Here is a 23,404-nt window from a genome sequence, read left to right as displayed (position 1 = left end):
TTCCTTTCTTTTGGCACACATTTAAAAACCAACTGAATGCCAGGTATGCCCTTAATCAAGAATAAATTTGTTAAGTGCTTGGAAATCCAAATGCAAGTATGCAAAACATATTGTTGCTCGAGTATCCTTTGTCAATTCCTTTGAATCAGAGTTCAAATGGATAGGCTCAAGAATCATATTTCTTATATTTGGACTGAATAGTTTACTACCCTTGTCTCTTCTAAAACTGTTGTCCTGTTGCCAGTTTATAGTTTCACGATCATCAGTCACAATCTGGTACCTCAAGCATGTGGCCATTATTCATAAATGAGCCTTGGCATTGAGTGCTAAAAGGTTAATTGACTGCAAAGAATATCACAGATAAACGAAAGGGCCACCTGTGCAGAATGGATCTATTTTTGCCTTGCAAATCCAGAGCTACTCAGGCCAATTGTGGTGTTCTTATTATTCTGGCTGATCCTGTACAGATCATGATCTGAACCTAAGCATTTGCTGGTCCGAATGCCTCAAGCACTCTCTGGATAAATCTGAGTGCTCGGAAATACCACTTGTTTTTTAAAAACTTTGAGCTTGGAGTCCAGGCTTCAATGAGAGTATTCTTTTCACTCAGTATTGGCACAGAAAGGAAAATGGGATCCCGGTCTTTATAGGATACAAATTAATTCCAGAATGAAAACCAGGCAGTCAAAAATAAGCTTTAGTCACCCAGAAAATCCTTTAACCAAATATAATTCTGTAAATCCTCTTTTTGAAATAAAACCACAAATCTGTCAAGGTAATTTTAATTGCTCATTATACCAAACAAGGAAAATGTCAGGTTTTGTATTTGCAATCTAAACTTGCTCAAAAAAATTAACCTAAATACTAGAGTTAGGCTAAGTACTTATTGTTCTAATTTAAATAAGTAAGCATTTTTATTACTGCCACTTAGTGGAAGAACAGTCATCTGTTTCTAAAATAAAACTTCATAAAGAATAAATATATGTGAAAGAACATTGCCAATCATACTTTCAATGTCAGATCTCCCTGGGAATATAATGTTAAAGGATGCACACACTGCTACTAACACTCAAGTTGTTAATTGTCAGAACTTGTTGGTCAGCTTAAACTGCTCGACCATTGCTTTCACAGCCTCACAGAATCACAGCCTCCCTGTGACTTTTTAAAAAAAGTACTAAATGGATTTGCACATTAACTGCATGTTAAATTCACCCCAAAAGTTTAAGTCAGAAGAAATAACAGTTCGTTACCAGTTTAATGATGCAATAATTGTGAATGCAATGCCAATCAGCCTCTACAGGTCAGAAATTGAACAATTTACACTGTGGAACAGTCAGGTAATAAACTGTTTGTAGTGGTTTTAAAAATGTACAGTTTTTTATTTTCTGTCACTTTTTCACACTTTTAACCAATTCTTTCTTTCCCTCTTTTTATCTTTCTGTACCTGATTTTACTCTAATTCACCCTATTCCTTAGTTATTTGAAGTTTGTTGCTGCTCAAATGATACTCCATGGATAAAGATTACCTTTGCGAGGAGAGCTCTGAGGAGATACAGGAGGAGAAGAAAGTTGAGACGATGTTGTTGACACTGCATCTTCAGCATTTTTCTTGCTCCTATCTGCTTGTGTTTCCTCAGACACAACTAGAGCCTTCTTCATGGACTGTGGAGAATTAGTACCTGGAGAAACACAATTAATAGGGCTATTACAATTCTGCTTTTCCAATTTCTGATGTCATAATCTGCACTCCTAAACTGGTGACAGTGATTCATCCTGGGATACAATCCTAATGACACTGGAACCCACTGATAACACACCAATACTACTCTTCATTGTGCTAATATCCAGTTTGACTGAAACCAACTGACGAAGAAGCATCACAAACAAACCCTGAACTCGCTCATAAATCTACACTTTTTACCTGAAATACGGCCATACAAACTAGGAGGAGTAGGCCATTCAGTCCCTTGATCCTGCGCCATCATTTAATAAGATCATGGCTGAACTGATTGTGACCTCAAATGCCTTTCCCTCTGTTGTCAATCAAGAATATATCTAACTTGGCCTTAAAATATTCAGTGACCCTGGCCGGAATTTTACCGTCCCGCCCGCCACGGGAATTGGAGCAGGCAAGAGGCGGAGCATAGAAAGTTCCACTGACCTCAGACGGGTTTTATAGTTTCAGGATGAGCGAGGCCATAAAGTCCCACCCCGTCTCCACTGCTCTCTGGGGAGGGGTATCCTATAGACCAAGAGAAAACATTTCTTCTCATCCCCATCTTAAATGGGAGACACCTTATTTTTAAATTGCGCTCCTAGCTCTAGTCCTCCCCATAAGGAGAAACATCCTCCCAGTATCCACCATGTTAAGGCTGTTAATAAAATAACCATGTTATCTGAGCCTCTTAATTGTAGCTTGCAATTTATCCAAGTTGTTTTGCTATGTCTTACCACATTTCTAAAGCCCAACTCCATCCTCCAATTCTTCACAATTCGGGATATTACTCACATCTGCACATAGTAACTTGCGATTTAAGACTTAAAATGGCAGAAGTCATTTTCTGTTAGATCACACCCATTTTACTAGCATTGTTAGAAGTTATACTAATGTGCAAGCTTTTCCTATTACACTTAAGGGATATATAAAAATATGCACTGAGTACAACTCAGTAACTACATTTCACTGTAATAAGTGATATGTTTCAGCAAAGGAATGGGTAAGGCAGTTACCATGTGATGCAGCTGGCACTTTCTTGCGTGATGGATACAAAGATGGCACCTGGAGGGCCTGGCTCATTCTTTGCTGTGACTGGTGTTTTCCTGGCTGACTGCATGACCTCATTGTGACTGGAGACATATCGGAGCTTTTATATGATCGCCTCTCTCCAAAAGTCTTGCTTACTGTTACGAAAAAAATCAAATATTAGCAAGCTTGATTGTGAAGAATGACTGGTACTTTTAGCTGAATGTAATTACATACAGAACTCTGAAATTTGTTACAATAAGAACTGAGAAAACATTAAGGTGACAGTATCACTTGGGGCCTTTTGGCTAAGAATCAAGGCCAAGATGGGGTACAATGTCTTATCTTATCAGCTTGCAGCTTGTCTGTCTCTCTTGTGGGAACCGTGAATTGGATTCAATGTGAATTTGGTTTTGGGAGCAAGCAAGGTGGTGGATTTGAGCTTGCCCGGTCCACCCTAAGAACTGGCTTTGTAACATTAAGAATGGAGTAAAACGAAAAAAAAAGTATCACTTGAACTCACAAGATACGTTATTGCACTGGCACACAATATAGTGTGTTATTATGTGCAATATACAGAACCGATGATTTCTCTTTATGTAAGATCTGACGTCATCAGAGACATTAGGCTATATGATCAAAGCACATCATCTGATAACTAGTTTTACTGCAGTTTGTGGTTCAGTAAGAATACAAAAATGCAGAAATGGATTATTCAACCAACACAGCTTGCGCCACCACTCAGGAGCTGTCTCAAAACCTCATTTGGCCAATATTCTTCTTGCTCATAACTCAAACTCTGATTATTGCCTGCTGATTCAAGGATTTTCAATTCTCTTATGAATGCTTGGAGTGAGTCAATATTAGCTGGTGAATTTCTATGCCAAATTAATGACTGGGAAGAACATAATTTCTAAGTTAATCTTAGAGCCTTTTCAGTCATATCCTCTGGACCTCCTATCGCAGTTTATCACAAACTGCAGATAATCAATAAACACAAAATATAAAACTGTCAATTCCCATCATTATAGGATCATGCTTCCTTTCACGGTTTTCCCAATGAAAATCTATTTAGCTTCCTTAGTGCCTCTTCATTGCTCAATGTCCTATGGCTTAGGTTCCTCCCACCTGCTTATCTTTGGACATTTTCCAAAATCTCCATGTTTTCCCTCATCACAATGCATCAGAATTTATTTTGTTGATTTGATTCAAGGAAATGTTATACTTTCACTGGATTGTAACATGAAAACCAGGCAACAAAACAGATTCTAAAGAGTTGTGGCTTGCTAAGCACTATACCTAAACAACCACCAAGTGGCAGTATGCCATTGGTGCCTCCAAATGGCCATTTTAACCATGGTGCTTTACACAATACTGATTTTTTGTTATTGTTTTTCCTCCATTACCTATGGGAGATCAGGCCTTTAATAGTGGTAGCTCAGCTGTTCTCCCAGCCCTATCCTGATCTGTGATCCTGGATGTTAAATCTACAGCATTCCAAAGCAGCTGGGATCAATACCAATCAATCTGATTTTAGTAACTACTTTGGTATATTTTCCCCTTCCCTAACTTTGTTTTCAAAATCATACACTTGCCACAGCTGAGAGGCTGGAAAGATAAATGGTTCCTATTCCTTGGAGAGTTCCAATCTGTAACAAACCGCTGGATAGTATGTGTGAAAAAAAGAAACAGCAGCACCCTGCCACTAATTCTATTTTCCTTTCCTGGGTCTAAACTAACTGATTTCAAAGTAGTGTGTCTTATTTGGTGGGATGACAGAATATTTGTCATTGTGAACCTGTAATCTATGCTCTGTGACATAATGATATAAAATAAACTTAAATGACGTTTTTAGTTATGCACCCCTGATTGTTTTTCTCATTAGAGAATTACGTAGCGTCTTTCACCACCTCAGGATGTCCCTGAGTGTCTTGCAGCCAATTATTGACTTTCGAGTGGCCAATAATGTAACATAGGAACAATGAAAACAGATCTTCTTGCAGCAAAATCCAACAAGCAGCAAGTGGCATTCACACTCCTTGAAAGAAACAAGGTAATCTGTTTAATGTCAGTTCAGGAGTGAATGATTCCCAGCCTTTGCTGAGTGGACTCAGCTGGGACAGCAGTAGCAATGCTACAACTGGCCTCGGAGTAACTTTAGTTAGAAAGGAAAATCAGCCAGGGTTTTTAAATCCTTCCACCATCCAGTGACTAATGCTGGTCTAAGAGGTTTGGCTGGGATGTCCCCAAGACAATAAAATCTACCAACCTTCATTGTTTATAGTCACAGATAAATTATGGACATTGAGTAGATACCCAGAGGCGACCTGTGTTTATGAAATTGTCTCAACAATGGGCAAATGGCTTAAGAACCAAAAGGAGATGGTCAAGGGGAACATATATTGATAATCAGATAATTTGCGGTCATTGACTCTAACCAATAATCATTCTAAATTTACTTTCGGGCAAACCTGTGAATAATTGAAACAAAATGAATGAGACTTCCATATTTTCCTCTAAGAAATTCATTAGTTCCACCAGCTCGGCATTGAACCAATAGTATTGTGTCAACTACACTATCACTATGGCTGCTCAACATCACTCAAAAGCCTTGCAAATATTCACGTCTCTCAAGACAATCATATAAAATATGATGGCAAGTCACCCCAACCTCTTTTTGTGCAGTCCTGTGGTTGGTAGAGTTATAGAATAGCAAAGGGGATAAACTAGAAAAGGTTAATCACAATCAATTTAGCCAATGATCTCCAACAAAATGACTGCGCCACAATGTGCTGTAGCAGCGCAGCTAAAAATGTCTGCCATTATAAGATCTGCCCTTGGGCACTAAAGTTAACTTTTTGCAGATCAAGGCAAACAGGACAAGCAACTATTCATCGCTTCAAGCAGTCATATTGAAGGATTGTGAAATTAACATCACAAATACTGAGAAGGACATATAAATTATACTTCAAAAAAATTGAGAGCGAATAGGGGGCATGAAAAAACACTGGTGGGCAAAAAAAGGACAATCCCAAGTTGTTTTGTAAGCATATTAAAGGGAAGAGAAAGGCCCATTAGTGGCAATGTGTAGAACTGAAAGATGGAGGCGAGGTATTAAATGAGTATTTTGCAACTGTGTTCACTATGGAGAAGGACATTGTAGGTACAGAAAGTAGTGGGGAAAGACTATGATACAATTAAACAGAACAGCATTGAGAGGTGGTGGACGCAAAAGTGAGTAAATGCCCAGGCAAAATGTACTTTAGGCAAGGAAGGAGATTGCAGGGGCTCTGACATTAATTTTCAAATCCTCTCTGGCCAATGGAGAGGTGCCAGAAGACTGGAGGACAGCAAATGAATGTGGTATCATTATTCAAGAAAGGAAGTAGGGAAAAACCAGTTAATCACAAGCCAGTGAGTCTAACATCAGTGGTAGGAAAATCATTGGAAAAAATTCTGAGGGCAGAATTAATCTCCGATTGAAGAGACAAGGATTAATCAAAGATAGTCAGCATGATCATGTCAAACAAATTTGATTGAATTTTCTGAGGTGGTGACGAGGTGTATAGAGGAGGGCAGTACAGTCGATGTAGTCTATATGGACATCAGTAAGGCTTCGGACAAGGGAGACTGGTCAAGAAGGTAAAACCCATGGAATCCAGGGCAATTTGGCAAATTGGATCCAAAATTGGCTTTGTGGCAGGGGGGCAGAGGGTGATGGTCAAAGGTTGTTTTTGTGACTGGGAGCCTGTGCCCAGTGGTGTACTACAGGGATCAGTGCTGGATCCCTTGCTGTTTATAGTTAGTGTTCATTAATGATCCAAATGTGGAGGTACACAGGTGACACAAAATTTAGTGGTGTGGTAAATAGCGAGGAAGAAAGCCTTAATTACAGGATCATATAGATAGGCTGGTCAGATGGGCAGCACAGTAGCAAATGCAATTTAACCCTTAAAACTGCAAGGTGATGCATTTTGGGAGGACTAACAAGGCAAGGGAATACACAATGAACGGACACTAGGAAGTACAGAGGACCAGCAGGACCTTGGGGTATATGTCCAAAGATCCCTGAAAGCAGGAGGATAGGGCGATAAGGTGGTTAAGAAGGCACATGGGATATGGAATACTTGCCTGTATTAGCCGAAGCATAGAAGAGCAGGGAGCTTATGATGGAGTTGTATTAAAGCTTGTTAGGCTACAGCTGGAGTACTGTGTGCAGTACTATCGGAAGGATATGATTGCACGAGAAAAGGTGCAGAGGAGATTCACCAGAGCTTATCAGCCATGAACAGTGCAGCAGACTCAATGGGCTGAATGGCCTAATTCTGCTCTTATAACTTATGTTGCCTGGACTTGAGTATTTCAACTATGAAGAAAGACTGGTTAGGCTGGCATTATTCTCCTTAGAGCAGAGAAGGCTAAAGGGGAACCAGACTGAGCTGTACAAAATTATGAGGGACATGGATAGAGTAGATAGGAAGAAAGAGGAATAAATAACTGGAGGGCATAAATTTAAGGTAAGGGGCAGGAGATGTGTAGGGAATTTGAGGAAAAACCTTTTCACCCAGAGGGTGGTGGGAATCTGCCTGAAAGGGTGATGGTGGCAGGAACCGTCACAACCTTTAAGAAGCATCTAGAGGAGTATCTGAAACGCCACAGCATACAAGGCTACGGACCAAGTGCTGGAAAAAGGGATTAGAATAGTTAGGGTTAGGATGCAGACACGATGGGCCCTATTTTATCATTTTGATTCGAAGTGCTGGACAGACTTGAAACTGGGAGTGTTTCAGATCTGATTTTTAGATCCGTTCTCAGGCGACCTATACGCACTCTGCCTGAAGAAATATCAGCAATTCCGAATCGTGCTCCAGAAGCCTGTGGGCTGGACTTAACACGCCCGAAATCCTGCAATTCTGATTGGCACCTCCAACTGCGCATGTGCAGAAAAAAAATGATAGAATGTGGCTTCCCTGCCACATCCCTCCCAGGCCGGATAACGCCTCCCCCAGGCCCCCCACAGATATTGCCCCTCCCCCACATTACTGACTCCTTATCCCCCCCACCCCCTCCGCCACCCAGACCAATCGCGACCCCCCCCCCCCGATCTCAGGCAGAATGGCAGCAGATCCTCCCTTCCCCCTCCCTGATCTCAGGCAGCGTGCCAGTGGACTCCCCCCCCCCCCCCCCCCCGATGATCTCAAGCAGAGAGCCTTCGGGCGCTCGGTACATACCTCTTCACTAACTGGATCGCCCAAATCGGATTTTTGTGGAGCATGTCTGCTTTGCGTCGATTCTGGATGGGTGAATGTGGTGGTAAAGGGGGGAGTGCCGGTAAGGTTTGGCATGCAGCCCATTAAGTCAATTTATGGGTAGGTCTAATGAGGAAAGGTTGAGGGAGCTAGGGTTGTTCTCTCTGGAGCGGAGGAGGCTGAGGGGAGACTTAATAGAGGTTTATAAAATGATGAAGGGGATAGATAGAGTGAGTGTTCAAAGACTATTTCCTCGGGTGGATGGAGCTATTACAAGGGGGCATAACTATAGGGTTCATGGTGGGAGATATAGGAAGGCTATCAGAGGTAGGTTCTTTACGCAGAGAGTGGTTGGGGTGTGGAATGGACTGCCTACAGTGATAGTGGAGTCAGACACTTTAGGAACATTTAAGCGGTTATTGGATAGGCACATGGAGCACACCAGGATGATAGGGAGTGGGATAGCTTGATCTTGGTTTCAGATAAAGCTCGGCACAACATCGTGGGCCGAAGGGCCTGTTCTGTGCTGTACTGTTCTACTGTTCTATATGTTCTTAAATGCATGCAAATGCATTTAAATGCCGTCGTGCCTGTTTCGGACACGGGCCTGATCGCGGCCATTTTCGGGCCTTGGTAAAGGGGGAACTGGCGCGGAGGTGGGCGCGGATCGCGCTACTCGCCTCTCGTCCGACTTTACCAAGTTTTTGCTCCCAAAAATGGACGCAACTTGATGTTAAAATCGGGCCCGATAGGACAAAATGCCTCCTGCTGTGCTATAAAACTCTGACTTTATTTAGCATCTTCACTTTGTTGAAAGGCACTTAGACTTGAAATGATAATACTTAAATGTCTGTGGCAAGTTTAGTTCATACCTACCATGTAAATATAGCAATTTCAGTTTTCAACCTGTTTCACGGGTGAGGCAAGATGTATTTTTTGAGAAACTAAAAGCAGAACAGCAGAACTTGGGCAGCAAACTTGTTGATTTCCTCATTTAACCTCCCATTTGCGCATAAATAATAGCAAGCATCATTATAACGCCACTGTTAGTTTGACAGTAAAATTCGACCCTCCCTTTGAATAAAATTACTCACAGGAAATAAATCCTTCAAGTTATCCAAAATTTACGAGAATAAAATCTCTGTACTTCACTCACATGTGCTATAAGCAGGTTCACACTGCAACGACATTATTTGGATTTTCTCTTCGTCAGTCTCAACATTTAAGTTCGAGAGATACTGCTTCACCTTTCGAGCCATCTGTGCATCCTCGTAAAGCTTCTTGGCATTGAGGAGGGAGCTACGGCGCACTCGCTTCTTGTGTCCCCCACCTTGCACCGAGTCTAGCACATTGGAATTCGTGCTGCCTTGACTTAATGACCTGTCCCAAGGGAAGAAAGAGAAATCAAAATGCGGCCAGAATTTGGCATGAATTTATAGAAATACGACATGCAGTGAATGAGTGGAGGAAGGGTGTTAGTCAAAAGCAGCTGCTGTCACTTTATCAATATCACATGCTCACATTAATAATCAAGAGCAAAAAGGAAAACAACAGGAATGCTAAGAAAGAGATAATAAAATTCTGGACTGTCCTAAAATTGTCAGGTAACAAGACTCCACCTAATCACCTTAAAAGAAGATTTACAAAGCTGAAATATTCTATGCAAATTAAAAGGAGGTCTGCATTCATTTAGTTGCTGAACCTTTGCACACTACCTGGTGGCCAGTTGAATACACGATCTGGTGGTCAGGACTGGAATTAATATGGGAGCAAAGTGACTATCCACTCGCGTATTGATTCAAACTCAACAACAGATTTGAGCACATAATCTTAAAATGTCATTTCAATGCAGTTTTGAGGGAATGCCACATCGTGGAGGTGCCAGATTCTGGATGAGACAAAGGCCACAACTCAGGTGATTTTAGAATAAACTTAATATTCCTCCCCTCAACCAACACCAACAATAGTGGTCTACCTGGCATTTATTCATTTATTTGCGAAATTAACCAAATTATAAATTAATTTACAAAGGATTGAATCCTCGAAACTTACAACATGGAGGAAGACCATTCGGCCCATCATGCCTACACCAGCCTCATCCCGCCTTCCAGTCCTGGTCTGTAACCTTGAAGGTTACAACACTTCTAGTGCAAATCCAAATATTTTGCTGTTTAAACATCCAAACCTCTGCTGCCCATATCTTACTTCTCCAAATCTCATTCATACATCTCTCCTGTTCTTGTGGACTTTGACTGATTCCCAGTCTGACAAAGACTCAAATTTTGAACTCATCCATGTTTTCAAATTCCTGAGAGGCATTGGGCCTATCTCTTGTAGCCTCTTCCAACCCTAAAAGTCATCACGACCTCTTTGTTTTTCCAATCTGTTCTCTTCTGTATTCGGATTTGAATTGTTCCTCTGATGGCAGTGCCGTCAGCTGCCCAGGCCTTAGGCTCTGGAATTCCCTCCATGAACCTCTCTACTGTTCTCTTTTAAGATGCACCTTAAAACCTGCCCACAATGAAGTTTTTGGTCATCTGTGCTAATATCTTCTACCATAATTTAACTTTTAAATGATGTGTTTGGGGGTAATGGGGTAGCAAAGAGCTAATGCAAGTCAAAGAATATGTTTTTTACTGATATTTTTAAACATGGTGGGATGTTTTATAATGTTAAATGTGTCATAAGGATAATTCATGGGACCTTTTTACATTTAAAGTATCTGTCATGTCTTTGTGCACGTCAATTGAGGCTGAACTTGACGAGTAATTCCATTGCTTGTAAAACACTTTAGGGCATTCTGGGACCATAATATATACAAGTCCTTTCTTTCTAGTAAAAGGATTCAGAACCAAATTGGCGACTCTCTCAAAGAGAAGAAAGCATATGGTGTGGCCAAAGTTGGGGGGGGGGAACAATTATTGTTTTCCACCCCAACCCCATTTTAGTTACAGAAACTAGTATTTTTAATGTACATTTTGCTGCATTGCAGAAATGATTGGTTTAAACCATATTGCACTACTAAAGCAGCATGGAATTGTCAGTACCAACTATTAGAAAGTTATTTCCTATTTAATGCTTCAATTCAATAAAAATTAAATATCCAAAGGAGAAAAAATGATTTATTTGTCACAGAAAGGATATACTTGGACCAATCATCATGTTTGTAAAAAATAGAATTGTCAAGTTGGACCATAATGAGCTAATTACAAGGGGTGGATTCTTCCCACCCCATCTCTTTCCATTAATCAATCCAAATTTAATTGAAAATCAGTTCCTCCACTCTCACCATTCTTTCCACTTCCATCTGTAAACTCAAAGCTCTATATAAATGCAAGTGGTCATTTATGTTGTTGAAGTGAATATACACCATTTGAACCTTATATTTCATTAACAAGCTCCCTATTTTAATGTTAACTGGCTTGACACAGAAATTCCAGATTGAAAACAAGGATAGCCAAAGTGGGAAATGGTAATGACAGTAGCAGTGCTTGTGGAATGTACTGAAAGGGTTACTTCTAGTTAACTGCGTTAGACCTAACCTGAAATGTTGGATGCAAAGAGTGCTGAAGTATGTAGGTGCTTTATTATCGATCAGTAATATTACGGAGCACAAAATTCACCAAATAAATGTTCACTTAAAAGATAAATGTTATCTAAACTCAGGTGCAGCTTTACCAGTTTCGTATTATAGTTTTCATACTATGAACAGTTCGTACAGTTTGTAAAGAATGCATGCAATTTTCCAATGCAGAAACAACTTAAGTTGATGTAAGGTTTGAGAAATATATTCTGCAAACATAGCAATATTGGGCTAAAGGGACAGTGGGTTGGATATTAGGTTACAGTGAGACATGCTGTGTTTTAGAGGGCAGGCAGTTGTGAGAAGATGCAGAGTTGTTATGTGCCAAGACCTCAGCACCTATGCACAGATTACTTACCCCAAACTCCTCCATCTCTTCTTCCTGTAAGTGAGAGCCATGAACATTGAAGCATGTATTCAGAGAGAAAGGTGGAAAAGACAATCCAGTTCAGAAGATCAGGAGGATGAGGGGAAGAGTGTAATACAAAGTAACAGAGAGGATATAAAAGTAGCATCACGAGTCACAATATTATCACACCAAAACAATCTGAAATCTGCATTAGCTGTCTACTCTTGTTCTTAAATGAACACTAAAAAGCTACTGCAGGTGATGTCATGCATATTGGTAAAGTCTCATAATCTTGTTATATTCAAGACTGAAATACCATTTGAGCAAAAAAAGGCTCTTTAGATGAGCACTGAATATTATGTACATACACACCACAGCAACACTAATAACTTATGAACCACATATTTTCACAGCCCCTTAAGAAATACAGAAAAAGGCAATGCAAGATTAGGGTGGGATCATAGGCTACTACAATTTCTTTTGCCACAATAGTTGATATTATTTAGGATTTTTTTTAGCCCTCAAGCTTAAAAAGATTTCCTTAAAGTGGGAGTACATTTCACTCAATTAACCCTGCAATCTAAATATTATTAAAGGAGGAAGAAATTGTCCCATTTATGGTGTCTCTCTGGCAGCCCTGTTTATGTCTTGGAACTACTGGTGACAAGCAACTGAGCATCTATTGCAGGATTTCCTACTTGCCACCACCATCCCCTCCCCTTGGACAATGGGTTTTGGGTAGAATGGCCATTTAAGGCATCAAATAGGAAAGAATCTCAAAATGTCATCTTGGATGGGAGGGGTTGGAAAACATTAGCTCCAAAAATCTAGGGTTGTGCCAGATTCCAGTCAAACTACAGGCTGTCCATCAGAATTCGCAATTAACAGAGGGATCTTGCTGCAGCTACCCAGACTGCATCCTAAGGATTTTGGGGTCAAATTATCTGTTTTTGGGTAGCTTCTAACCAGCATTTCTAAGATAATAAAGCAACTAACAAATAAAGGTACATCTTCCTTTATATAAAATGAAGATAAGAATTTTAGTACAGCAAATTTCCTCCTTAAAGCTGACCCTCAAATATCTTTTTAGTGGCCGATTGGGAAACTTGAATTCGTTTTTTGTTGGACGGGATTGTAGGGGAAGAGACAATCAGTTTTCAGTTGCGACGAGGAAGTAAGTTTTTGACACTTTCGTCAACTTTTCTGATTATTAACAGGAGTTGTGTTAATTGAGATTGAGTCAGGCTGAAATAGGCAATTGAGACAATTGTTGACGAGTACGCTGTGACATCTGTGACATTCCAAAACTTCATGTTTCAGAAATTTGCGCTTTGTGAGAACTGAAAAAGAGCATCTACACACAAAATTCAAATTTAATCCTCGGAATCTGATGAACATTCCATACTCAAAACATTTCTGTTCTCTATATGGATTCTGCCTGACCTACTCAGCATTTCTAACATTTTCTTCTTTTGTCTCATGGCTGGAATTCTGGATTACTAATTGATTTGGGATTAAGTTCAAAACTCTTTAGATTCTTTCTAGTTTTATAACCGTTTTGGAAGATAGCAGGTGCTTTTTTTTATTTTTAATGGCAAATGTTGATGACAATGTAGTGAGACATCATGATTTAATCACTCCATAATGATTCAATCTTTACTACCAAACCAATCTCCTATGTCAGACTAAGCAGCTCTTACCAGCACCCTGCATTAATGAAGATCTCGATCAATGCTAACCCAACTCACTATTCACTCAAGCTATCAGACAAGAGAGAGTCAATGCCTTCAGGGGTGTAAGGAAGAAAATTGAGATGAAGACAAACGCAGGGACATAAAATAATGAAACAGCAATGTTCACTTCATTCCATACTTCAAGTCACACAGAGTCAGTTTACAGGTGGATTTGGAAAGAGCACCTCTAGTTACATGGTAATATCACCAACAAGAAGGGGGAAATAGTCCCATCAATAAAAGAACAAGGAAACTATATCAACCACCTGTTCTCCTTTAAAGATCTCACACTCCTGCTTCAGGTACATTATTTTTTAATAGCAACAGTGCCAACCACTGCTTGGTAATCGAAGGTCAAAGTCAATGGAGGATGCAGGCAGACAGAAGTGTTCTAGTTTCACTAAGAAATTATTAGTTGGAACCAACAAACGTGTGTGTGTATATATATATATATATATATATAAATAATATATACATACACTGCATTTGGTCTATTTACATTAAATAAATCCAGATACAAAGTAGATGATTTATTCATTCTGAACTGATTGAACTAATGCATATTTTCATACGAGCAATCTGAATATCAGATTTTTCTCTCATGATTTATTTTTTAATACACATTACTAAGGGGTAGGTCTTTCTTCAATTCATCTGGTAGGTTTCTGCTACTGTTTAAATGAAGTTAAAGTTGCTTGCTCCAGCCTACTTCAACAGCACAAATAAGATAAAGCAAAGGAGGTTGGACTGAAAAATGCCAGTGTTCATTACTCTTTTTCTACTGTTTAAACTTTGAAATTGGGGATGCTGTCTCTCAGGCTATGTTGAATAGCATGCTCTGCAGCAATTATCTTTAGACCTGATTTCTGCTGCTTTTTATCTGATCCTATCTGCTGTCTCTCCCTTGACTGTTTTTAATTAACGGTAAATTTATTTTATCTTTATCATTACTATTCAGTTTGATAAGGAAGTTTGACATTTAAAATCTGAATGCATCAGCCTAAATACATGAGTTATCAGATTCAGAGAAGTAACAGTAGCTTATGTAGCATCAAACAACATCACTTCAACATCTGCGAATTCACCTTGCAATAATTCATTTTAAAAGTGGATCTCATCTACTTTACATAATGGAAAATGTCACCAGTTTCTCTTCCAACCTCCTTAAATAGAGACTCTTGTGGGTTACGGCTCAGATAAATTAGCTGGCTTCTGATATCTGGGTTGAGTCCAGATATTGTATGTTGGCAATACGGGCTACCATAATCAGGACCAAACAAACTGGTGAAATTTCTAATATAAATACCGGTGTTCACAAGCTCGCACAAGGAGTGTGCCGTTCATTGTAATCTGAGCTGGCTACTGCGCATTCAGTACCACATGTTCTTCTCACTTGTTCACGCCTCTGGGATTCCCTGGCGCACCCTCTGCCGTGGGTTTCCCGGCACCATGGGGTGGCTTCAGTGGGAATTCCCACTGATGGTGGTGAGACCAGGAGATCCCAGTGAATGGCATGCCACCTCCTGCTGCAAACGCTGAGGGGGGGCTAGAGAATCTCGCTCTTTGATTTTTAAACAGAAGCATGTTTAAACATAGAATTAATAGTTTTCTTCCACCATGAAGTGGAAGAGAGAAAAAAAAATGTGCATCTAACCAGCACTATTCCTGACAAAAAAGGGCCTGCTGACAAATCATACTGTGATCAGCACAAAACTGCAGAGCTTTCAAAAAAATACACAAATGAACTTTTTATAGGTCCTATAGCATATTCTAAAATTTCCATGCATATCACTTCAATGCATTTAAAGCTTTTGTATCAACTATACAGATATAGAAACAGACAAATGATCTTGAACGTTACAAATGCACCAGGAATCATCTTCAGAATCCAGATTTAAATAGAACACAATTCCCACAACAAAAGCAGTCATGCATTAGCAGTGCCACGTTTCTTGATAGTTACTAACCTATTTCTGAACATTACAGCTGGATCCATGTTAACGGAGGTCATACGGACAACATGTCGAATCTCCTTTGCAATCATCCGCAGTTTCTCAAAGTTTGCCAAACCTTCCACTTTTGAATCATTTCCTTAGAAAGCAAGAGTGAAAAATTATGCTGCATTAATTTGCAGGGCCCCTAATTTTCCTCAGAATGCATAAACTACAAAAACTGTCAAGGGCTTGTGCTGTCAGTGTCCAAGGCGACAATAATTTAAAGCCACTACATTTTAGCACTGAATTCAGGGGACCTACACCATGTCAACACCAGTTTCTCCTGTTATAATTCTGTGGTGTCATTTCCTATCAAACACCAGGTAAAAATGTAGCTGTTGAGTCAGAAAGCAGCTAAAATTCATGAAAAAGCAATCACCAGCTATCGCCAGAATAAAAGCAATCAGCAAATTGTATTACTAACTGCAGCCAACTACAAGGAAAAAAAAACATAGGTTTGCCACAGACTCCAATTTTAAAGCAGGAACACATTTTTAAGGTCGAGGGTCAACACTATGAATATTAAAGGAAATGGTAACTCTCATGATTGCCACTGTGAATGTCTAGGAGATAATAGCTTTGGAAGTCAGTATTATGAATATTAAGGAAATGGAGGTGCTTCGGGTCAGTGCTATGAATGTTAAAGGCGGCAGCAATTCTCACAGCCAGCGACGTGAATGTGCAATTGTTCAGGTTTGCCGATTAATCACACTGCAAACAATAGAAGGACATTCACTTTGAGAAGATGTTTTTAACTGGTATTGCCGCCCCATGTTCCTCAGACTGTTAAAGAGAAGGGTACACAGAAGTCCATACAAAATGTTTACTCAATTGTTTTAAAAGTGGACAGGTTGGATGAAATTGGTGAATGCTGAAAGGATATTTCCCCTTGTGGGAGACTAGAACAAGCGGATACAGTTTTAAAATAAGGGGCCTCCCATTTAAGGCGGAGATGAGAAGAAATGTTTCCTCTGTGAATTATTAGAACTATATTCCCCAGGGAGTGGAGGAGGCAGCGTCAATATATATTTTAAGGCAGAGAGAAACAGATTCTTGACTAACAAGGGTGTCAAAGGTTATTGGGGGTAGGCGGAATGTGGAGTTGAGGCCACAATCAGGTCAGCCATGATCTTATTGAATGGTGGAGCAGCTTGAGGGCCCAAATGGCCTACGTCTGTTCCTAATTCTTATGTTCGTACGTATGTAAAATTATTAGCAGTCATTTGGGTCATCAGCCAAGCCCAATCCTATTCTCCACAGCAATATTTTTTTAATATTTCAGGTTGATGACATTTCCAACCTGAAAAGTTAACTGCTTCTTTCTCCACAATTGCTGCCTAACCTGCTGACATTTTCTGTTTGCGTTTCAGCTTCCCAGAATCTATGCTATTCTGCTTTTTTGTAGATTATTGTGTGGTCATTTTTCCCGTTAAAATTGTAAATATGTGTACAATGTGGGAACCGGATTCAATTTGTGGAACAGAAGTTTTCAATTAAGTTCTTATGCCTAATACAGATCACTTCACATTATGTTAGGTACAAGTAACATGTGATGGCATATTATAGGTGGAAAATCTGTTAGACATGAACATTTGGAGAATAAGCTGTACCAATTAAAATACCGGACAAATAAATAACCTGCTTCTCTATTATGCTGGCCCAACTGCTTACAAATTTCCCAGACAAGAATTGATATGGATCACTAGTATCAAATGTTAGTTGCTATATCTACCAGCATCATTTATTAGTTTTCCCAATTATTCTAAAATCCCAATTCATACAAGTGTTATGATCCTAACACTCTTTATTTTTTTAAAAATCAAAATATTTATTACAGAATCCAAAACACTATGGCACATTTAGGATATTTCAATGGCGGGCAACATTTTTGGACATATTAAATTAAATCTGATGCAGCTACTTGAGCCACTGCACTGCTGTTCTGTGTAATGTGTGCATCATACCACACAAAAATAAAAAAACTGAAAAGGTTTTCCAGACCTGATTAAATTCCTGTCATTTGCAACACTATTTCAACCCTTACCCTGCTAAAAAAAGCACTGTACAGTAGTACAAATAGTGTGACTATTAGTTTAACCTTTAGCCGTTTAATAAAAAAATCCATGCAGCTGTCATAACAAATACAGGCCTGCCAAGCGCCACTTACTGAGATTGACAACTGTTCAGTTTGCTTAAAAATGCAACCTATTTTGATGCATGTCACTTGCAAAGAAGACTGCCCAACATATTTAAATGTATCCGCCATCTTATTTACTCTTGCAAATTGTTACGGTCTTTTAAAATTTCCTGAGCTTGTCAGCACTTTGCCTCACTGAATAAACAAGATTCCCAACCTGTTACAAAATGAATAGTGACTAATGGTCTGACTGATAAACTGAGAATAATGAGAGCTCTGAACAGTACCACAAAGGCTGGGGATAATCCTGCAAGAGTTAAACACTTAACAAGCAGTTGATTCCATGCTGTGAATTATCTGCATGAGCAGCTTGTACTTTAATAATGGAATACCTTCGTGCAGGAAAGTGAGATCTTTTTTGACGACAGGGAACAGTGGAATGATGGGTGGCTGCAGACTCTGGCTGCTGAGGACGTTTCTATATTTTGCCATGTTTCTCGAAGGATCAAAGAGATCTTGAAGGTCCCGAAGCAGTTTTTCGTACTTGCTCGGCAGTTTTTCCCAAGTGCCTCTCAGACGTGCAACTGGCGCAAGGTTTAGCCCACTGAAACAGAAAACTTTCAATTATATCCTTCTAACGCTCATATCTGACAATAAATGCATTTTTTGAGAATATAATAAATTCCAAAAAGGGCATGTTTAATATCAATTACATTGCTGAAAGCCTCTGACTCATTTTTATTACAGTAAGAAGTCTCACAACACCAGGTTAAAGTCCAACAGGTTTATTTGGTAGCAAATACCATAAGCTTTCGGAGCACTGCTCCTTCATCAGATGGAGTGGATATCGTCAGATGGAGGCAGATATCCACTCCATCCGACGAAGGAGCAGTGCTCCGAAAGCTTATGGTATTTGCTACCAAATAAATCTGTTGGACTTTAACCTGGTGTTGTGAGACTTCTTACTGTGCTTACCCCAGTCCAACGCCGGCATCTCCACATCATTTTTATTATGCAGTATTTACAATGCAGAAACAGATTATTTGGCTCAGTAAGTCCATAACAATGTTTTCCATGTAAATGGTGCAGAACAGTGGCCCCAGTATCAAACCTTCAGGAACACCACTTCACACATTTTGCCAGTCTGAGTAACAATGGATATTACAGTACTCTTAATAACTACTGCCTGCCTGGATATTTTTTCATTCATTCATTGTTGAAATTTGAGCTTTGCCTTGAGAACATTTATTGGAATCTTTAGTGGTCTTGATTTGATATGAATAGCTTGTTAGGCAACTTCAAAGCACAGTTAAGAGTTAACAGTAGCTATCAGAATGAAATTGGATATATACATTAGATCAGTTAAGAAGGTAGGTTTCCTTTCCTGAAGGGAAAGTGGCCACTAAATGATGCTTGTGAAACAATTGAATTTTAACCTCTACCTCAAGACCATTGCTATCTCTAGACTCAACTATTCCTATGCTCTCTTGGCCGGCCTCCCATAATGCACAATCTGTAAATTTGAGCTCATAGAGAACTCTGCTGTCCATGTCCTCAAATGTACAGAGGGCCGTTGACCCATTACATTGGCCTACACTGACTCTCTGTCCACACTTCCACAATATTAAAATGATTCTTTTAAAAATCCCTCCAGGGCATCATTCCTCCCTGTCTCTGCAATCTCCTCCAGCCCACAACCCTACAAGATCCCTGCACTTCTCCAATTCTGACATCTTGCACTTTCTCGATTATAATCACTCCACCATTGCCAGCAGTGCCTTCAGCTGCCTGGACCCTAAACTCTGAAATTTCCTCCCGAAACCTCTCCACCTCAGTCTCTCTCCTCTTTTTAAGATGTTCCTTAAAACGTACTGCTTTGACCATGCCACTTGTCCCAATATTTCCTTATGTGATTCAGTGGTTGATAATGCTCCTGCTTAGGTAGCACTTTGCTATGTTGAAGGCATGATACAAGTGCAAGTTTTTGTGATGACAAGAAAAAAAAATCAAGATCACTTTTTAAAAAAAAGTTATCAACTTACTACTGCCAGACTTTTTTTGAGTTCTCAATCTTTCACAGTGGGATTTGAACTCTCATTTTTCAAATTATTAGAGCAGTAGCACAACAGTACAGTACCTATTACGTCTGTGGATTTGCATCAATACAATGAAATAAAAAGGAAGAGGAAAAAGCAAGCACTTCTTCAGAATAATTTGTCTCCTTGCTATTAATATAGGGATGTAGATGCATTAGAAGTTCTGAGAAGATTTACAGGAATAATTACAGGAATAGCTGGGTCATTTTACGAGGACAGGTTGGAGAGGTTCGGTTTGTCACCACTGGAGTTTAAAAGGGTAAAAAATGACCTGATTGAAACTTTTAAGCTCCTGAGGGGGATTGACAGGGTGGATGTGGAGAGGATGTTTCCTTTTGTTGGAGGATCTAGAACTAGATCCTCCAACAAAAACAAAAAATGCTGGAAAATCTCAGCCGGTCTGACAGCATCTGTGGAGAGAGAACAGAACTAACGTTTTGAGTCTGGATGACTCTTCATCAGATTTAGAGGTCACTGTTTAAAAATAAGGGGTCATTCATTTAAGATGGAGATGAGAAGAATTTTTTTCCGTCAGCGGGTCATGAGTCTTTGGAACTCTCTTTCTCAAAGGGCAGTGGATGCAAAGTCTTTGTATATTTTTAAGGCAAAGCTAGATAGATTCTTGATTAACAAGGTGATGAAGGATTTTCGGTATGTGGGGGTTGAAGTTACAAGCAGATCAGCCATGATCTTATTGAACAGTGGTGCAGGCTCAAGGGACCAAGTGGCCTATCCCTGCTCCTAATTCGTATGGTTGTAGAATCATCAATTTTTTTTTTTAAATGCCAGGAGTAGTTTACTCCGAGTGTGATTTTAGCATATTGCAGAAAAGGTACAGTCACTTCTCGTAAGTCTCATATCCAAAACATTACCTTGGGACTCAATCCTAAAGAAAGTAACATAAATAATTACTGTTAGAGGTCATTTTTTATTAATTGCACCAGGACTAACAGAGAACATTGATGTAAAAAAATGTCTGCTTCCTGCATTTTACTTCTCCATAAACACAGAGATACCTGGTAGCTGTTAAACCAGTTAGAAACACCCTGGCATTCATCAAGAGCAAAAACATTTACTGTCGGTTACAAAATTCTTACAATGCCAGCTGAGACATGGAAATTTGTAAAACAAAGCATACTCAAGGGTATAATGTGATGTTACATTAGAACTGAAAAAGACTTCTCTACTCCAAACAAAGTTTAATTTCTTTGACAGTGACATTCCTCTAATATCTAATCTCAGATAGCACATTTCCTGTGGTTCATCAGTAAGAGACTACTTATCTACAAAGATATCAAGGTTGAGTTTACTCCTGCCCTTCATTTTTGCTTACAGAATGGTCAATATAATGTATTTGATGAACGAATGGCACCTGCAGTTCTTTACACTTATAATTATTCAGACTTCCTTTGAGCTTTTCCACTGCCATTTGGACTAATTAGTGAAACAGCACAGCACCCTCTGCTTGTGGGACCAGGGAAAGCGGCTGTCTATCTCTTTAACCAAACAGATTGAAGAATTGTTCCCAATACACACAAGGCTGAATCTTCCTGTCCATGTTGAGACAAGTTTGGAGCTGCATAGGGCTAGCTCCTTGATGCGTTTCCACTTCAGAAAGACCTTCCTGGTGGTGGATGGGAACAATTTTTGCTGCCTGTTCCACAGAGTTGGGGCAATCACTTAGGAGAATTGAGACCCCCCTGAGGGGCCACTTTGTGACAGCACTCATGTTTTCCCACTGTTGCAGTGACTCCCCATTGAGTGCGGAGGCTGCCAACTCGATCAAGGTGATCTTTCAAAGAACAATACAGGACAGGAACAGACCCTTCGGCCCTCCAAGCCCACGCCGCTCCCTGGTCCAAATTAGACCATTCTTTTGTATCCCTCCATTCCCACTCCGTTCATGTGGCTATCTAGATAAGTCTTAAACGTTCCCAGTGTGTCCGCCTTCACCACCTTGCCCAGCAGCGCATTCCAGGCCCCCACCACCCTCTGCGTAAAATACGTCCTTCTGATATCCGTGTTAAAACCTCCCCCCCCCCCCCCCCCCCCTTCACCTTGAACCTATGACCCCTCGTGAACGTCACCACCGATCTGGGAAAAAGCTTCCCACTGTTCACCCTATCTATACCTTTCATAATTTTATACACCTCTATTAGGTCACCCCTCATCCTCCGTCTTTCCAGTGAGAACAACCCCAGTTTACCCAATCTCTCCTCATAACTAAGCCCTTCCATACCAGGCAACATCCTGGTAAACCCTCTCTGCACTTTCTCTAAAGCCTCCACGTCCTTCTGGTAGTGTGGCGACCAGAACTGGGCGCAGTATTCCAAATGCGGCCGAACCAACATTCTATACAACTGCATCATCAGACCCCAACTTTTATACTCTATGCCCCGTCCTATAAAGGCAAGCATGCCATATGCCTTATTCACTACCTTCTCCACCTGTGACGTCACCTTCAAGGATCTGTGGACTTGCACACCCAGGTCCCTCTGCGTATCTACACCCTTTATGGTTCTGCCATTTATCGTATAGCTCCCCCCTACATTAGTTCTACCAAAATGCATCACTTCGCATTTATCTGGATTGAACTCCATCTGCCATTTCTTTGCCCAAATTTCCAGCCTATATCTATCCTTCTGTCGCCTCTGACAACGTTCCTCACTATCTGCAAGTCCAGCCATTTTCGTGTCGTCCGCAAACTTACTAATCACCCCAGTTACACCTTCTTCCAGATCGTTTATATAAATCACAAACAGCAGAGGTCCCAATACAGAGCCCTGCGGAACACCACTAGTCATGATGTGGCGATGCCGGCGTTGGACTGGGGTAAACACAGTAAGAAGTTTAACAACACCAGGTTAAAGTCCAATGGTAGCAATAATTTATTTGGTAGCAACTTCCTACAGAAACTCGGCACACATGGTGCAGTTGAACCAGGGGCACTCCTCGTCACAATGGATGTCTCGGCACTCTACACCAGCATCCCCCACGATGATGGCATTGATGCAATGGCCTCAGGGCTCAGCGCCGGCAACTGCCAGTTTCCAGATGCAATTTTACAACTCATCCGCTTCATCCTGGACCACAATATCTTCACCTTCAACAACCAGTTCTTCACCCAGACACACGGAACAGCCATGGGGACCAAATTCGCACCTCAATATGCCAACATCTTCATGCACAGGTTCGAACAAGACTTCTTCACCACACGGGACCTTCAACCGATGCTATACACTAGATACATCGATGACATTTTCTTCCTTTGGACTCATGGTGAACAATCACTGAAACAACTATATGATGACATCAACAAGTTCCATCGCACCATCAGACTCACCATGGACTACTCTCCGGAATCGGTTGCATTCTTGGACACACGCATCTCCATTAAGGACGGTCACCTCAGCACCTCACTGTACCGCAAGCCCACGGATAACCCTCACGATGCTCCACTTCTCCAGCTTCCACCCTAAACACATTAAAGAAGCCATCCCCTACGGACAAGCCCTCCGTA

General features: G+C 40.4%; 1 protein-coding gene across 13 annotated transcripts in view; it reads right to left on the bottom strand.

Annotated features, from left to right (window-relative positions):
- Nucleotides 1-23,404, bottom strand: part of rapgef6 (Rap guanine nucleotide exchange factor (GEF) 6) — a 330,858-nt gene that overhangs the window by 19,947 nt on the left and 287,507 nt on the right. For 12 of the 13 annotated variants that reach the window (XR_013499761.1, XR_013499760.1, XM_078230817.1 and 9 more), the window contains 6 exons: nt 18,181-18,392; nt 15,625-15,748; nt 11,934-11,957; nt 9,149-9,372; nt 2,731-2,901; nt 1,527-1,679 (listed from right to left, as the gene is read on the bottom strand). Coding sequence is in view for 11 of the 13 variants with exons in the window: in XM_078230817.1 (XP_078086943.1) it covers nt 1,527-1,679; nt 2,731-2,901; nt 9,149-9,372; nt 11,934-11,957; nt 15,625-15,748; nt 18,181-18,392 (908 nt within the window). In the remaining 2 variants the exon portion in view is untranslated. The remainder of the gene's footprint in view (nt 1-1,526; nt 1,680-2,730; nt 2,902-9,148; nt 9,373-11,933; nt 11,958-15,624; nt 15,749-18,180; nt 18,393-23,404) is intronic. The other variant, XM_078230822.1, reaches the window with a different exon arrangement.

This window comes from Mustelus asterias, chromosome 16 (assembly GCF_964213995.1).
Source record: "Mustelus asterias chromosome 16, sMusAst1.hap1.1, whole genome shotgun sequence".
Classification (NCBI taxonomy): Eukaryota; Metazoa; Chordata; class Chondrichthyes; order Carcharhiniformes; family Triakidae; genus Mustelus; species Mustelus asterias.
This window is presented reverse-complemented; position numbering and strand designations above follow the sequence as displayed.